This window comes from Uloborus diversus, chromosome 8, assembly GCF_026930045.1.
Source record: "Uloborus diversus isolate 005 chromosome 8, Udiv.v.3.1, whole genome shotgun sequence".
NCBI classification, from domain to species: domain Eukaryota; kingdom Metazoa; phylum Arthropoda; class Arachnida; order Araneae; family Uloboridae; genus Uloborus; species Uloborus diversus.
This window is the reverse complement of record NC_072738.1, coordinates 131,148,507-131,167,030: the sequence shown is the minus strand read 5'-3', so window position 1 is coordinate 131,167,030 and position 18,524 is coordinate 131,148,507. Positions and strand designations below refer to the sequence as shown.

Sequence of the window (18,524 nt, the reverse complement as noted above, 5' to 3'; positions counted from 1 at the left end):
AAGTTTGGTCTCTTTCATTTGAAAACATTTTCTTCGTATTTATTTGAATTGAAAATTATCACCGTTCCCAAATTATAAGTTTAGTTTAAGTATCCCTTGCTCTTGTTCGTAGTTGGGACGCATTTGTTTTCTTAGGGGCGGTCCACAAGTGGTGTCCGATGAAGGACGGTTGTTCATAGATTTATGAGTTTGTGACAAGGAGGAGGGAGGGGGTAACAAGAATTGTGACAACACTCATGCTATTTTTTTCAATATCAACATTGACTGTCAATCCAAAAAATGAGGGACACAAGAAATGGATCAAGGTGAATGATGAACCCCCAAAAGGACTGTCTACAAATGATGTCACACTTTGAAGTGAGAGGGAGGTTCGCGAAAGGGAGACAATTTGTGACAAGGAGGAGTGAGCGGTAACAAGAAGTGTGACATCACGCATTTTTACAAGAATATGTTTATGGAAAATTGAGTGACATTTGACAAATGCGAGCGGGGGCAAGGTGAAATTTGACACTTTGTAACAAAGGGAAAGGGGGAAGGAGGGCAAAAATGTTGAAAAAAAAAGTGTGACATTATTTATGGACACAACCCCTATTCCATTTGGTTTTCTGCATATTCAAGAATGAATTTGCAATTTCCTCTTTAAACCTAACTTTACAATTAAAAAACAGGTAATTTCAAGCAATCAAAAACTTTTACTACATGCTTTTATTAAATAACTTGAAAAAAAAAACGAAAAATTGATATTTTTCATAACTGACGGAGAGAGGATTTCTTACAAGAATATGATTATGAAAAATAACGTGACACGTGGCAAATGAGAGAGGGGGTAAGGTGAAGTATGACATTTTGAAATTAAGCAAAAGGGGTTGGGGGGGGACAAAAATGTTGTGAAAAAGCGTGACATTATTTATGCACAGCCCCTATTCCAATTGGTTTTCTGCATATTCCAAGATGAATTTGCAATTTCCCCTTTAAACGGAACTTTACAGTTAAAAAACAGGTAATTTCAAGCAATCAAAAACTTTTACTACGTGCTTTTATTAAATAGCCTGAAAAAAAAAAAAAGAAAAAATGATATTTTTCATAACTAACGGAGAGAGGATTTCTTAGAATATGTCATCAAACATCATTATCGAGCGAATTCCTTCCGCAAATTTATGCATTTAAGAAGAAAATTGCAGCTGCTTGCAATCATTAGACTGCCATATTGAAAATAATATTCCTCACTTCCGCTAGAAAGTGCACCATAACTCGATAAAGACGGAAAAAAGGTATTTTCAATAAGATTCCTTAGTGACTTTTCTCTGACACTTAAGCTTATTGCTTTCTGCGATATTAGATCGTCGACAGTCAGACGCCAAGAGCGGAAATATTTGTGCCCGATATTCACCGTGTTTTTTTTTCTTTCTTTTTTTTAACGAATTTTTTTAAAAACTGGGAAAGGTTGACTTTTATGATTTTTTTATTATTTGCTCAAAACAAATATCTTAATGAAAATTTGTTTACTCTTTTCTAAACCTGTGAGGCATGAAAAGTTTCAGTTGTTTAGGAGATTGGGTGTGTTTTTGCGTTGCAAGTGGAGCATTTTAAATCTTGGTGATTATTTTCCATCTTATTTAGTGTTGCCATGTCAATGGCACATGGGAAGTGTTTGACGATAACATACATTATTGAATAAACTCAACGGGTTTTGAAACAAACCGACTGACGTACCATTAAAAAAAAATGAAAAAAAAAATATTGTCACTACCGTGCTAAACTAACAAATGTAAAAATTGGCACTTTTCAGGAGAGCCAAAACAATGAATATAATTTTTTTCAACCTGACGCTTTTGGTTATTTTCAGTGTTTTAATTTTTATAGATAACTTAAAGAGTAAAAAAACTATCTGTTGAAGTAGTTATAACTAGTAGTCCTTTTTGTGTAATATGGCAAACATCGAATTTGAAAAACGTGAATTTTCACATTCGTTAATTTAGCAAGTGACCGACGATATGTTAAACAGTTGAAAAGTAAAATATTCTGCCAAATAAAATAAGCAAATCAGTAAATAACATGAAAAGCTAAGTAGGAATAACGTGCCAACTAAGTAAAACAACTTTGAAACCACTAATTTAAATGAAAGTTATTCCACAAAATAAGTATACATTATGTCATTAGAAAACAGTAAAAGTTCCATTAAAACACAAAATTAACACATTAGGAGCAAACAAGGTATCAATGTAAATGATATTTCATTGATTACAGCAACGTATAAAGTAAAGAAGTATTCGCTTGCTTATTCTAATCTTCAAACGGGGCGAAATTGTGACATAATTTGCGTTTTTCCCATCATGGTTTATGTATTTTTAGCATTTTGCTGTAGTTGGTAATTTATCTCATTGTCATACATGTATAATAGCCAAAATCACCGATCGAGTAACGCTCTGACGTCCTCAACAATGATAAAATGGATGAACTTTTGTTCGTCAGTCCCTACCATAGTACGAAACCATAGGTTATGAACCATTAGCGTGAGGTTATTGATTCATTGTTGGATCAACTAAAATTCGGTAATTTCATTTTAAAAGGGAAATAAACCTGAAAACTAATAGATGCGTCCATTTCAGCCTGTAAACCGGATGTTAGCCTTTCCATCTCATCGGTGGTCAGACTATATGAATGTATTCCCATTCCGCATTAAGCCACAACAATGTAATTTGGTTAAAAAGAAAAAAAAACTTTATATGTATTGACCAGTTTCATAAGAAAGCGAGTCCCAACTTTCGAGCGCATTACACAAACGTTTTTACGCTCTCCTGAGAAGTAGTGAAAGTGTTACTTACGTTAGTATGGCTTTGAGGTGCAGATATTTATTGGAACACGTCAAATTTAAAGGGCAATCTCCCTGATTAAAAGACAATTTGCCCCCGTCGTACTATGACGGGTTATTTTCGATTAAAAATTTATCACCAAAAGGAAAAATGATCGAAAATATTAGTCCTAAAATATGTTTAAAATGAATGATAGCCTAAACGAAGCGCAAATCTTCAAGAAAATGCAAACGATAGCTATTTCAAAGTTACAATGGAACGTTTTCATCAGTGCAAAAGAGAAAAGCAACGCAAAACCAATAAGTCCTGAGCAAAGAATGGCACAAAAATGTCTTTAATTAAGGTGCGCTTTAATCACGTTGTTTTTCATTTTAATCCTAAAACCTTTAACAGTTCATCATACCAATCCACTGAAAACGAAAAGTTACCCGTAGATATCATCTTTACTAATAATAAAGCTGAAAGTCTCTCTGTCAGGATCTCTGTCTGTCAAGATCTCTGTGACGCGCATAGCGCCTAGACCGTTCGGCCCATTTTCATGATATTTGGCACAGAATTCGTTTGTAGCATGGGGTGTGCACCTCGAAGCGATTAGCGATTTTTTTGAAAATTTGGTGTGGTTCATTTTCTGTTCCAATTTTAAGCACAAAATTATCATAAGATGGACGAGTAAATTACGAAGTTATCATAACGTGGACCCGTAACATGGGCACAAGCCAATTGGCAAGTTACGAAATTACCATAACGTGGAACCGTAACATGGGTACAAGACAATTGGCGAGAAAATTCACCACACATTATTTGTAAATATACAGGCGAACCAAAACACCTTTTAATTTTTCTATTACGGGCAAAGCCGAGCGGGTACCACTAGTGCATAATAAATTAGCTTCATTAATGTAGTAATTTGAAATAGTCACTTACCTATAACACAAAATGGACTCCTGAGGAACCTTAGTCGGCCGAGCCATCCTTGGTATCGAGATCGACAGCCGGCCGACCAGAGCCTGAGGAAGAACTCAAATGTGAACCAGACGACCATCACGATTTCCTGGAAGCAGGAAGATTATTATTATTTTCTTTAAATTAAAAGAGGCTTGCAGCAGCCTGAAAGATTTAGTATTACATTAAAAAATACAGTATATTCTCGATATTTCAAACTTCTAAATCTCGAGAACCTTGACATGACAAAAAAATTATTTTCCCCCTTGATTTTGCGTATTTACCTAATGTTACTTTTCATTCTTATGTCGAAGAGTTTTTAATCAGAACCTTGTTAGGTAGAATATTTTTCAAAGTAAAATATTTTTTTTTTCGGAAAAACAGCAGTTTACTGTCTCGAAGCAACTCGAGGAATGTTTCCAAGAATTTCTCACACCGTTCATTATTTCTCTCAGGTGTTAGGAAATATTCGGAGAAGCTTATCTACTGTCACTTTCATTCTAAAGCCAGGGGGTTTCAGAAACTTTAAGTATTAAGAAGCCCAAAAAACCTACCTAAAACTCTTCGCCCCCCTCTTCACGCCATTCTGTTGGACCTTTTGACCCTATTTTCACCTCCGTAAAAAGGGGGAGATGAACAGAAAACCTCTTCAGAGACACAGGAAACGGTGCAAACCTTTGTATAACTTCTTTTGTTCCGGGGCGCTCGAAATTTGTTTGATACCGTTCTTCAACTTTTTGGTATTCCAAATCTTTGATAAGTTTAGTCATGGTTAAATCACTACATTTTGCTACTTCACAAGAGCCTTCTTTTTTTCTCTATTATCTTTGACTCATTTTAAAAATTAAAATTTCTGTTATTGTATTAAGACTTTTTTTTTTTAACTTTCGTTAAATGTTTCCACTTACTTTTAACTATCGCGACTAATTTTTAGAATGTTATTTTATTATGATTATGACCTTGTTATCTCGAAAACTTGAAGTCTCGATTTTTTTTTTACCGCACGTCCTTCGACTTTGTGATATCGAGAGTATACTGTACCTATATATTCTATTTAGGTAATGTTTGCGACCACAATTCGACGTTTGTTTTTTAGCTGCTCCGAAAATCGCTTACAACAACAGTAAAAAAAGTAGTTTGATGTTGAAACTGAATTGGTTTTAATTATTCCCTGTTAAATTACATTAAAAAATCAGTTATGGGACGTTCTGAGGTGGTATCGTTGTAGTAAAACGTGTAATATTTATTCACCGTATAATTTTGAATTGTTGCTACTTTTAGGCTTAGCGTTTCAGTCATAAAACTGTGAGTAAATTAACGATGAAATTTTTAAATTAAAACGTAATTTTTAAGAATTACGAAACGAAAATTTGCATACATCTTCCTAATCAAATGTGTTCTATTTAAAACTTTCAATGATGAAGTAGATAAAATGATAGTTCAAGAGACATTCGTTTAGTATTGCGTAATTTTTCTTTACTTTATAATTTTGTCAGCTCGTTTACCACTTCACTATTACCTACTGGGTCAATCCATAGTGACGAACGTAAGATTCAGAGACTCTGTTTTGTTGCATATCACGAGTTTAAAGCGTCTAAGAATCATTTACTTGTGGTTTTTGTGGAATTTTGTGAAAGAACAAAACTTATGTGTAATATTCATACAATAAAACACAGTACAAATCACAGAAATCGGTTTAGAAACTAAATTATTATAGTGTGACGAACGTAACATTTTTGCAACCTTAAGTTTGCAACAGGAAACTCAGCTCTCAATTTCTCTAAAGTTTAGGTAGATAGTATTGTAAAAACAGTGGAATGCGTTACTTTCGTTCCTTAACTTTATTTTTCATGCAGAATAATACTCATTTTTCTTTTAATGTAACAGAAATGAATATTTCTTCAAAATATGACGTGTGACGAACGTAACATTGAAGAGCGTAACTCTGAAGTTTCGTTCGTCACGGTGATGACTCGTGTAATTCTTTAGACCGTTACATGTCTAAATATTAATTAATAAGTAAGTACTGATACTTTGTCTTGAAAATAACACTAATATATACAATTTTTCAACGTGGATCAAATAAATGCTTTTTTATTGGCATTGTGCAAACTTTATTTTTTTCTCTTCTGTTTTGAATTGAAACTTTTTTATGCGAGAGCTTTTTGCTTTTCTGATTCCCCAACGTTTTTGTGTGACGGAAGTAACGTAGTTGCTTTTTTAATTGATTCCAGAAAAAATGAAAAATGATAGCGTTTAAATTTAATTTTGTTAATAAAATTAACAATTTAATTTCAAGGCTTAACTAAGCACATATTTGTGGATTTTAGTCATTTTAAACGTTTCAAATATATAAAGCAGGTTTTCTAAGATTTCTTTGATTCAAGTTCAAGAGCGTAAACCACATTGCTAAGGTTTAGCCTTGAATTTAGTTAGCTTTTATTATCAACATTAACTTTATTACTACTATTATTTTTTATTGTTTTTGGCAACAGCTAAAAGGCGGATTTCGAGTAATTTTTAGTTTTCTCACTGTTTATAATCTATTTTCTTCATTAAACATACAATCATGTTGTGAATATGCCTCAGTCAGGCGCAGAAAGAACAAGAGCTTGGCGTGAGAGAAAGCGTACGGGTGAAATGGCAGTTAAGAATGTAATAAAGACGAAAAGATAAAAGCTTTTCTTCTGTCTTGGGTCTTTACAACACACTTTTTTTTATCACACACATGCGAAAGTTTTTTTTTCCAGAAAGCTATCAAGAAATGCAATCCTTACGAAAACAATATCCATTGTAAGGATTGTTTTTTCGAGAAATCCTCTTCCAGGAACTTTTTGACTTTCGTTTCTGCCACAGTAATTCCAATATTATTATTATTATTTAGCAAGATAACGCATAAAAGCCTATTTTTTCCTGGGACTACATGGAAGAGCGTGCTTTTTGAATCTTTCCGTAAACTTAGCATGTTGAGAAAGGCGATTGATTTACAACTCTATACAAAACTAGATTACCAGATTCTCTACAATTGATTCTCATATCCTGACTTCTCATTTTTGATTTCCTTGTCTTCTTGATTTCTTTTATTTCTTTCATTATTTTTTTGTCGTTGTGTGTGTGTGTGTGTTTGCCGTAATATTCGCATACGTTCTGCTGCTTTTTTCTTGTTTATTTTTCTTTTCTTGTTTTCTTTTGTTTTGTTTTCTTTTGTTTACCTGCCATTACTTCTCTGCTTTATAACTCTCTCTCTCTCTCTTTTTGAGCTGCCGATTTTTCCATAAAATGCAACCCAAGAAAATTCCAAAAATATGTGTTGAAAATCGAGTTAATTGTTCAAAAATTACATAATATAATACAGTAACATTGAAAAAACAACTATTTCAAAATATACATTTCATTCATTTTTTATTGAACTGAACGTTCGAAAGAAACAGTGTTTGTTTCAAGCGATTACGTTCGCCACAATCAATATGTTACGTTCGTCTCGCTGATTAACTGCGTAAATAATTTAATAAAAATTCAACATTTTAAATGCATTCTAGGAAGCTCTTGGGAAGAGAATAAAGCAAAATTATTTATAGTCCCATAAAAAGTGTGGACGGAAAAATACGACGTTTTGGGACGAACGTAACAGGCCGTTTAACACAGAATTCAAATTAGGCTCAACGAGAAAAAAAAATTAAAATTCATTGGAAGAGTGTAAAGAAACTGAAATCTCAAAATGTAAGCAATAACTGAAAAATAAAACTATTTACATCGAATGTATGCTTAAAAAATTACAGGTCGCGTTTCCTGAATGATTTATAGTTAAATTTACATGTTGTTGTTGATTATCGTCAAGCAATAATTATTCTACGTTCGGCATCCATCTGAAAAACCTTTTACGAGATTCGAAAATTAAGAATGTTATCTCTAAAATTATGTATAATACACTAATATTGATAGAGTTTGAAATTTTGTCCTGTGTGTGCAGTTTGACATTTTCGTGGAATGACCCTACTTACAGAATTTAATTGTGGATAAAATAAACAGAAGATGCGTTTGCTTTTCAATTTGTAGACAATGTTCAATGTCCTAGAAAACTGATCTCAGTCTTTGAAACTGAAGATCGTGGTTCCTTTGTTTTGTGTTTCAGGAAAAAAAAAGTCCACACATGTTAAATTTGTAAAAATATTTTACCCACATTATAACAACCAAATAAACGTGTAAAACATTAGATTTTATTCTTTCAATACTCTACTTTTTAATTAAAAATTTCATAACATCACCACTATGATATTTTAGAGTTGAGTGCATATATCTATGAACACTAGTTACTAAAACAAAGGACGGGTATGGATAACCTTGTGTATGTGCTCACTGTGTTTTTGTAAAAAGTATTTACGTTGATGAAAACAGAACAAAGTTCTAAAATAAAGATTTGATTGAAAAAAAAAGAAAACGAAAAAGTCAAAAACTTGAAAGTTCATAAAATAAAAAATTCAAAGGGAAAGAAATTAAAAATTTCAATTAAAAATGCCTTTTTATGTGAGAAATGCAATAAGGAATTTCAAGAAAAATTACACTTGCTCAAGTTGCATATGCTGCTGAACTTTATAACGATCTTTATAAAGAAATGTTAAAAAATACGTTTAAAAATGCTTGCGTTTAAAAACTTAGATGACAGAAGTAATGTATATCATTTAAATTAAATGTCGGGAAAAGACTTTTTTTTTAATTTAAAAAAATAGATTTAAAGGTAATAAATAATAAATGTTTTAAAGTTCGGTCATTGCTTTGAATAAATATTGTTAAAATTGAATTTATAAATGGAATTGCAAGCATGGTAATGCCTGAGTTGCAGTGGTGCTGGGAGGGGTTAGGGTTAAACCCTTTAATCCTTAGTTTTAATGTTATTATCAGCCCTAATACGGCAGTTTTAATGCATTCAAGAACTGTTAAGACCTTCCTTTCAAGGGGTAAATTCTAGCTGTGATAGTATTGCATTCTATTAAACTATCGGAAAAAAGTTTGGTATTCATGGCGAAATAGTGAAATTTTTTTGTTTTAGAATAGTTTCCCTGAAAACTTTGATAGACAAAAGTAAGCTAAGACTTAATTGATCTACCATCGTTCTAGTACTTCGGAACTGAGCTTACCATTCTAAACAAAATAGCACTAGCAAGTTCTTCAAATTCTGCTATAGTAGAAAATACGCTTAGCACCAGGCAGAAAAAGACCATGCAAAACCTGGAAGGTAAAGAAATATATGGTTACTATTAAATAACTATTAAGCTTTTAAAACATTATAAATATTATTAGTACTGAATTTGGGATATTTTTTACAGATATGCTCTAACACACACAGGCACAGACACAAACACCCAAAGTTATAACAATAATCGAAATTATAAGAAAATAAATTGTGACATTTAAAAATTATTTTTGTTCAAATTCAAGAGATCGTTTACGTTATTTAAAGCATATAAATTACGAAGAAAATCAAAAGAACAGTTTCTTTTAAATTAAATGAAATAAACTTTACTACAGGATGCATTTTTAACGGAGATATTAGTAAAACAGAGGAACACAATTGATGTAGTGATAAGCAAAAGGATGCACGTGGTAAAATTAAAAATTTAGAGATAACCAGTACAAATGGTAGGTGAACCTCTCCTCTGTCTTGGGGCAAGAGATGGTACTAGTAGCCCTGGTAAATGCTGCTGTACAGCATGATTTATAAAAAAAAAAAAAAAAAAGCCTACCTATGACGTAATCTTTATACCCGTTTTACTCGAAACTTGAAAATGTCCACTTACATCCCTTTGCTTCTCACATCATAATATTTAACCAATGATTTTTTAACAATAAATAAATAGGTTGAAAAGTTAGTTCTGTGTTTTGCAACAATTTGATTGGTTCTATTGGGTTTTCTGGCACAAAGGCCATGATAGGCTATACTGTGCGAAGCTACTGTGGGAAGAAGATAAAAGTATCCAAAAAAGTGAATTTGTGATAGGAGAGAAAGAAATAAAACTTATAAAATTATGAAAATCTTTGCCGAAATAAATGCATTTCCGAAGTTTTAAATTTTGTACAATAATTCAAAGGAATAATTTGAAAAATAATTTCAAGTATTATAAAAAATATGAAAAAAAAGAAAGATATGAAAATATGAAAAGAAAATTCGGTCATAAGAACGAACACAAAGTTTAAGAGACAAATCTAATTTTCTGAAGGAAAGAGAATAATTTGGATGATGCAACAGTTGGAGTACATAAACTTGAAATTATAGAAACGTATTGCTTCCAAATTTGTGACTAAAAATGGTACTATAGCTTTACGTGCTGAAAAATGAATCGCTTAAGACGCAAGATAAATATTTAAGTATTTCAAATACAATCAAGTTATTAGGTGACTAACTGTTTATCAATCACAAAGTGAAGAAAATGTAAAACCTTTGAAAAAATAAATGAATAAAATAGATACTATTATGTGATAATGTAATTTTGAAACACTTATTTAGTAACTTTTACTCAAATATTATAAACAAAATGTCGCATTTAATTTTATTTTATGATTATATCATTATAACTCTTCCGAATAATTTCCTAACAGTTTCATAATCTGCAATAAAAGTATACATAACTGGATTAAACAACTACAACTTCTAGGTCATCCATCATTGATAATAGCATATAATTCAGTTTGGCGCGCTTTAAATCCGCTAGGTTATTTAATGTCCATAATTTCCTTCAGATCAGAATGACAGTTAATCTTTAACGCTGCACTAAATCAACAAACATTTTGCAGAAAGGATTCAGGCGACTGAATGGCAGAATAGGCAGAATTGTTTCCCTAAACTCGAGCGCTGTATTGTGTGAGAATACCATTAAATTGATTTTCCTCGAATGCGTATTGAAATTTGATCCGATGATTGAGTTGTAGAATCTATTTGGAAGTGAGACGATATTAGTCGATTATTGTTAAACGTATTGAAATTTAGAAATAGATTCAGCGTAGGCGCAGTTTTCTGAAAAATTATAAATTAATTTTCATAAAATATTTTTAAAAAATGCAAAAATTTAGCATGAAAAAGAAAGGAATAACGTACTCCAGTTAAAAGAAGGTTTCAAAGATATTTTTGACATAAAAATTACAACGATAGATTCTTTCGTTGAACTTCTAAACTATATGAGTTCTGTTTGGTCACATGTTTTCCTGTTCCAGAAATGATACTTGTTGAATTATTTCTACTATGTTGCATTATTTTTCTTTTTAACTAGTAAAGTAAATTTTGTGTTTGCAACTGTTTTGATTACTATTAATTCTTCTCACGTTATATATTTAACCCGCGAAATATAAATTAAATATTCATACGATTTAAATTGTTTTTATCGTTGTGAAATCTGTAGATTTTTGAATGAGAAGTATTTAATACTCGGTCAAAAATATTGTAAAAAATGAATAAATAAACACAATTATTATTTTTCCGCATTCTTGAAAATCAAAGAAAAAAGTGTTTTTTCTTTTCTTTTCTTTTTTTTTAAATACTTCCAATCATTAATAGTAGAGTTTGTGCAACAATTATATTCTAACAAGTGGACAGAATATTCCTTTTTCAGTTAGGGTGAAGTGCCATAAATCTGACACCCATCAAAGAAACAGTACTTAAAGCTGGAATTTTTTAATTAAAAAATAAATAAAGCAATACCAATTTAAAAAAAAATAATTTATCCACACAAAAGTCCTTCGAGATTAAATTTTCATCGAAGTACAATATTGTTTTCGATCATTTTCTTTTTAAATATTTGTTTCATGATTCATGTCAAAATCAATATTTTAAGCCCCAACAGGTAAGAAATGTTTTTATTCGTTTTTTATCCAAGCTTTCATTTTTTTAAAAAAAGAAGGGAATTTCCGTAGCGAGAACTGTTTAAATTATGAACAATACCAAGCACTATTGCAACATTATGTCTCAATCAAAAGCTACAAAAATGGGCTTAAAGTAGGGCTGCGGCATCGATGTGAATATTTTCTAAACATTCATATTAATTCATAATTCATATTAACTTGTGTTCATGTTTTATTGTTTTTTTCTTCTAAATATATGCACGAATCGCTTATTCATGTATATTACCTAATTTCGAAACTAAGTATGTATTTTTAATGATTCAGTACGCTTACTAATTATTTGCTCCGCTTTGGCAGTTCAAAAGTCTGCTGTAAATTAATGAGAATAGGCTGTGAATTCACTTCCCCCCATGAAGGCAATTTTTCAGAGTAATAATACATGGATGTACATTAGGGTGGAACGAAAAAAACAAAGTTTTTACTTTCGAATCGTAATAGTACAGAAAAGTTGCGATTGGTGAAGACTTACAAAACAAAACAAAAATTTTTATGATCGGATAATATCTTCCGATCCCGCAACGAGCCTAAAAATTTGAAAAAAAAAAGGAAAATTTCATGTTTTTAGCGATTTTTTAAAATTTTTGCTCCAACGTTTCTTTTTAATACTCTAAGACGGAAAAGTTACGATTGGTGAAGACTTCAGAAATTTTAAAAAAACATGTTGAAATCGAATAATACCTTCTGATCCAGGAACAAGAATGAAAAGTAAAAAAAAGGGAGAATTTCATCTTTTCTTAGTGATTAAAAATAAAATTGTTCTTGCTGTTTTTCCCCCCGGTGTTACAGGGAAAAGCCTTTTAAAAAACCCTATAATAAACATAAACATTAATTTATTTCTTGACTTTTAAGGTATCTTCTAAACATGCAAAACTACCATTCTTTACAATAATGAAATATTTTCAAATAATAAAAAGTTATAAAATATTTACCAAATTTACAATCCAGTATACAAGTCTTATTGTTTTAAGTGTTTCTTGTGGAAGCTAATTTATAATCAGATTTTTTGGAAAAATCGGGCATAATTGATCTGGATTTCAATGTTGCTTTTATGTAGCCATCTCTTGATTTAAATCCACACACTTTGAGTGAAGCCTCCGTCACTAACTTCACACATCTTTTGACAGCTTGCGTATGGCAGGGGAATAGTTTTATATCCCAGTCGGGTATAGTGCCTGTTACAATAAATTTTTCAATATCTTTGTTATGACCGTTTCGAAGAAAAGGTGGAGAAAATAGCTTTGTCGTGTTCCAATTAATAATCTCTGTGTAATCTTCTGCTTCGAAATTTAGAGATGGAATGACAAAGTTTCTAATGCTTTTGCCTTTGGAAAGAAACTCTCTGGCTTTTAACACACTTTTAAACGCTAGTTCTCTTATGTGCCTCCTTTCATCAAACATCATTGCCATTAATTAGATTGTCAGGTAAGTATCGACAGGTTTGAATTGTTCTGTAAACATGAATGGCACCGTCTGTGAAATTTTTGCGGTTCTTTATTTCAAACCAGACCGACATGTAACATCGCAAAATAAAAAGTCACTATGTGTTTTAACTCACCTGATAGGATCGATACACTTACTTACAGTCTAACAACTCTATTTGCACAAGTGAGCCATCTGGAATGTGAGAGTGGGCCGGGGTCACGATTTGACAAATCATTTGGTCCAAAGTTCCAATTTTTCCTATGCCATGTTTCCTCTGAAGATAGAGAAATCTTTGTTCAGAGATCAGTATCTTTTCAGATTTTTCACACATACATTTCATGTAAATTGGACATTCACAAATGTCTAGGGTCTTTTTACAAGTGCAAATAACATTCTTTACGCACTTACAGGCAGAGACGTCAAAGAGTTTCCTTCTTCACTTTTAAATTTATCAATCCTTTCTTTAAACTTTAGTTTATCCTTGTCTCGGTTGTAAGATCTCATGAAATTGAGATATTTTTTGTAGAAGATATCAATGAGCTGAGCAAATCTTTTCAGGGAAACTGTAGGAATCGAGGCCTTATCAAAGATACATTTAACTTTTTGTCCTTAACAATGGAAAAACTCATTTTCGTGTTATTGACTTTTCTAGGTAACTCAAATCTCTCTTGAAAGCAACTTTGAAGTACATTTTCATAAGTAAGGAGCTTATTTGTTGGCAAATCTCTCGAGTGGCCAAATATAGGGCACTCAAGGGACTTTCTCGTAATTATTTTCTGCAAAGATGGATTCATGTTTGAAACACGTTAAACAGAGCAAATAGACATCACACGCACATTAGAAACATTGAGAAATACTGATGCCAGCACGACTGCTTTATTCATTTAAGTAAGATACCTATACACAAACCAACGAAAAAGCTCATAAATTCAAGATCGTGAGGCGCTAATGGGGCGTATTAGATGCATACACTGTACTGAGCGGCATAAGCAAATATGAGTCACGCGGGATTAAAGGGCCATGTGGACAATTTCAAGACAGGCTAGTACTAAAATATCACATTTATTTTATAAACAAACGTTCTTTCATTAGTATTTCATACCGAACTTATGAGGGTCGTTAAACTAAAAGAAAAAAAAAAAAAAGCTGAAAAAGGGCTTAAAGTTTACATTTTTTTAAATATGCAGGTTCGTTGCGCGATCGGAAGATATTGTTTTATTTCAAAAAGATTTTTTTTTTGCTTTGAAGTCTTCACTAAACGTAACTTCTCCGTTCTGTAGCCTGAAAAAGTACATTGAACCAAAAATTTTAAAAATTCGGAAAAAACCTGAAATTCTCAACTTCTTCGATTTTTTAGGCTTGTTTCTGGATCAGAAGGTATTATTCGATTTCAATTTGTTTTTTTATTTCTGAAGGCTTTACCAATCATAACATTTCCGTCTCAGAGCCTTAAAAAGAAACATTAAAACAAAGTTTTTGAAAAATCACTAAGAAAACACGAAATTTTCCATTTTTTCAAATATTCAGGCTCGTTGCGGGATCGGAAGATATTATCCGATTTAAAAAATTTTTGTTTTGTTTTGTAAGTCTTCATCTATCGCAACTTTTCCGCACCATTACGATTCGAAAGTAAAAACTTTGTTTTTTTCGTTCCACCCTAATGTACATTGAAAAAAATCTACGTTTCAGAAGATCGATGTTTCAAAACATTGATGTTTTATCGTTATCGGTACCATTGATATTTTAATTTCGAAGTAATTGATGCGTTTCATATGCCTCAATAATTGAGGCAAGTCTGACCAGGAAGCATCGTAATGCTGTGATTAGGATCTGCGTAACCTTCACAATGCTGCCAAGTTAGGTTTGCCCTAACTATAGTATAAATAATATTTAAATAAAGACAGTTTTTTTTCTTTTCACATAACTGCACATATCATTCGTAACTTGTTTTTGTAAAGCATTTTACTTGTTTCTTCCGGTATTAGAAAAGTCTGCGTGCGACACAAGCATAAATGGAAGGAGTCGAAAGACGGGGTTATTGGCACACCTGCCTCCTATTCGTTACAAATGTGTTTGATATGTCTTTTGGAAGTGTGTTTGTTGATACACATGATTAAACATTATACACTCTGCATCCACGCTGGAGGGGGCGTAGCTCAGATGGTAGAGCGCTCGCTTAGCATGCGAGAGGTACCGGGATCGATACCCGGCGCCTCCACTTTTATTTTCCCATCGGTAGTTTACTTATTTATAGCTAGGGTTTTTATTGTCAGTTTGAATGGAAGGAAAGATCCCACACATGGACATGAGCGAAAATTTCACGTTTCTTTTTAACCGACTTCAAAAAGGAGGCGGTTATCAATTCATACCGTATGTATGTTTTTTTTTTTGTTTGTCCACTCATAGCGTCTCACCTAGTGAACCGATTTTGATGATTCTTTTTTTAATGGATAGGGGATGGCTCAACTTAGGTCCCATTGCTTTGTTTGACCATGTTTGTTCTTTAGAAAAAAAGTTATGGGCAAAAAACAGTAAATTTTATGCAATTTCCTTGTTAAATGATTTTGTAGCGAAGTTCGCACTTTTCATCCGTGGATAACGGTGGCTCAGTGGTAGAATTCTCGCCTCCCACACGAGCGACCCGAGTTCAAATCCAGACTAGGAAAAAGTGAATTTTACTAAAATTTCGTTTCTACTGTTTCCCGTATTTTCTCGAATTTTCTATTAATTTCTGTATCTTTCCAAGTCTGGAAAGTTCCAGCACTTTCTCAAGTTGTATATAAGGAGATGTAACGTTCATTCGTGGTTCTGAATAAAGATCTCGAGTTGACACTAACGAGTATTCGCTTCATTTGGCTTTCACATTGTCTTCGCTATCTTCATCTACGCGACAATAGGAAACTCATTGTTATAAAAGTTTGGTGCCATATAACAGTAACATTAATAGTAATTGTAATGATTATTTTGAATGAAGGCTTCTCTGAAGCAAGCATCAAATTTCTTCAAGGGATATTTCGATAATGGGGAATCTGGTGCTGTCGTCTCATTTTTGGCGTAAATAATTTTATTTTAGTAACCCTGCTGATTTATAGTAACCCTATGTGAATTATCAAAATCTTCCTTTCTTCAGTGCTATTGCTCCATAGTAGGGGTAAACCTAACCTGGAAGCGAGGTTGATGCAGTGATTAGGATCTGCTTAGCCTTCACAATGCTACCATTAGGTTTGACTCAACTACTCTGTAGTATTTTTATCATTATCATCTATGCCGATAACAGATGATCGGGACTAAGTAAGAAAATACAGGATTGCATCATGAGCAACTTAGATGCTGTGGAATGTAAATTAGTTAGGAAAAACGTAATACTTAAATGGTTATAATTAAATTAACTACGCATGATTTCCAGAGAGGAACAAAGATAAGTTTTTAGTGCCAATCGCTTAAAGTTTAACGCGTGTCAATAGTTTTTTTTTTTTTAGTATGGAGTATTTTTAAGAAAAAAATGTGAAGTTTCGTGATGGTAACTTCTTATTATTTCTGAAATACCTACATTTACACTAAAAAGAATGAAATAAAAAAATTTTGAAAAAAAAAATAGAACCGACTTCAAAATTGCTCTAAAAAGTGAAAAATAATTTTATTCTTTAAACACCATCGATAATGCTTTTAAACATAATTTTTGAAGTTGGCGCAAAAACGATAGATAAAATCATTCACAGCCATAACTCAAATACAACTATAAATTTAACCAGGACCAGTTTCTTCACTATCACATACATTATGCATTGATGACGGCATATTTGAATAGCGATATAAATGTTTCGTTCGTAACTTTGGATGCTTTTCTGAAAAAAAAATATGAACGAAGCATGGTTACACTGGATTTTACGTTTTGTTTTTGCGCCAACATCAAAAATTATGTTTAAAAGCATTATCGATGGTGTTTAAAGAATAAAATTATTTTTCACTTTTTAGAGCAATTTTGAAGTCGGTTCTATTTTTTTTTCAAAATTTTTTTATTCTTTCTTTTTTTTGAGTTCATCGAATATGTTAAGGAATAGCTACAAATATTTTGATAGAAATTTAGAAATGATAGTTAAAATTATACAGTATGGTTTTATTTTAGCACATTTAATCCCCATTTTCATTTATCTTTGTTAAATACAATAGGAATAAAGTAATCTTTAAAGTTGCTATACAGAGTCGAAGAGCAGTGAATTTTTATTTTGAAGCTATATTTATTTCTGTGAGGTGACATAATTTCAGTATAAATCGAAAGGAGGGGGCGTAGCTCAGATGGTACAGCGCTCGCTTAGCATGCGAGAGGTACCGGGATCGATACCCGGCGCCTCCACTTCTATTTTTCCATCGGTAGCTATACTTACTTTTAGCTAGGGTTTTAACTGTCAGTTGGATCGAAGAAGGAAAGTCCTGTACATGGACATGAGCGAAAATGTTACGTTTCTTTTTCTTTCTTTTTTGAGTTCATCGAATATGTTAAGGAATAGCTACAAATGTTTTGATAGAAATTTAGAAATCATAGTTAAAATTATACAGTATAGTTTTTATTTTAGTGCATCTAATTCTCATTTTCAATTATCTTTGTTAAATACAATAGGAATAAAGTAATCTTTAAAGTTGTTGTACAGAGCCTAAGAGCGGTGAGTTTTTATTTTGAAACTATATTTCTTTTGGTGAGCTGAATTAATTTCAATATAAACTGTTAAGAGGGGGCGTAGCTCAGATGGTAGAGCGCTCGCTTAGCATGCGAGAGGTACCGGGATCGATACCCGGCGCCTCCACTTCCATTTTTCCACTGGTAGTTTACTTACTTATTGCTAGGGTTTTTGCAGTCAGTTTGATTGAAGAAGGAAAGATCTCACACATGGACATGAGCGAAAATTTCACTTGTCTTTTTTTTCTTTTTAATTCATCGAATATGTTAAGATATAGGTAGAAATGTTTTGATAGAAATTGAGAAATCATATTTAAAATTAAACAGTAAATTTTTATTTTAGTACATTTAATCCTCATTTTCAATTATCTTTATTAAATGCAATAGGAATAAAATAATTCTTAAAGTTGCTATACAGAGCCTAAGAGCAGTGAGTTTTTATTTTGAAGCTGTATTTCTTTTGATGACTTGGCATAATTTCATTAAAAATTGTAAGAAGATGTCGGAACTCAGATGGTAGAGCCCTCGCTTAGCATACGAGAGGTACCGGGATCGATATCCGGCGCCTCCACCTCACTTTTTTCATCAGTAGTTTATTTACTTATAGCTAGGGTTTTTACTTCCTTTTACAAAAAAGGAAGTATTGTATTCGCGAAAAAATTTTCACTCAAAAATCGGCCTTAATTTCCATTTTGCTCACTCCCGAATGAATGTTGAGTTTTTTCTTCAATCCAACCACACGTGGATATATGCCTATTAGGAACGTACAGACACCCAAAATA

The 18,524-nt window shown here is 32.2% G+C and overlaps 1 protein-coding gene and 3 non-coding genes across 4 annotated transcripts in view; 3 read left to right on the top strand and 1 right to left on the bottom strand.

Annotated features, from left to right (window-relative positions):
* The window catches only part of LOC129228595 (potassium voltage-gated channel subfamily KQT member 1-like), a 108,349-nt gene that overhangs the window by 84,496 nt on the left and 5,329 nt on the right, over nt 1-18,524 (bottom strand). The window contains exons 2-3 of the mRNA XM_054863278.1: nt 8,891-8,981; nt 3,738-3,864 (exon numbers count right to left, since the gene is read on the bottom strand). Coding sequence (XP_054719253.1) covers nt 3,738-3,864; nt 8,891-8,981 — 218 coding nt within the window. The remainder of the gene's footprint in view (nt 1-3,737; nt 3,865-8,890; nt 8,982-18,524) is intronic.
* Nucleotides 15,213-15,285, top strand: Trnaa-agc (transfer RNA alanine (anticodon AGC)). Its single transcript has one exon. It is a non-coding gene; the product is annotated as a tRNA-Ala (tRNA).
* Nucleotides 17,349-17,421, top strand: Trnaa-agc (transfer RNA alanine (anticodon AGC)). Its single transcript has one exon. It is a non-coding gene; the product is annotated as a tRNA-Ala (tRNA).
* On the top strand, nt 17,797-17,869 carry Trnaa-agc (transfer RNA alanine (anticodon AGC)). The gene has a single exon. It is a non-coding gene; the product is annotated as a tRNA-Ala (tRNA).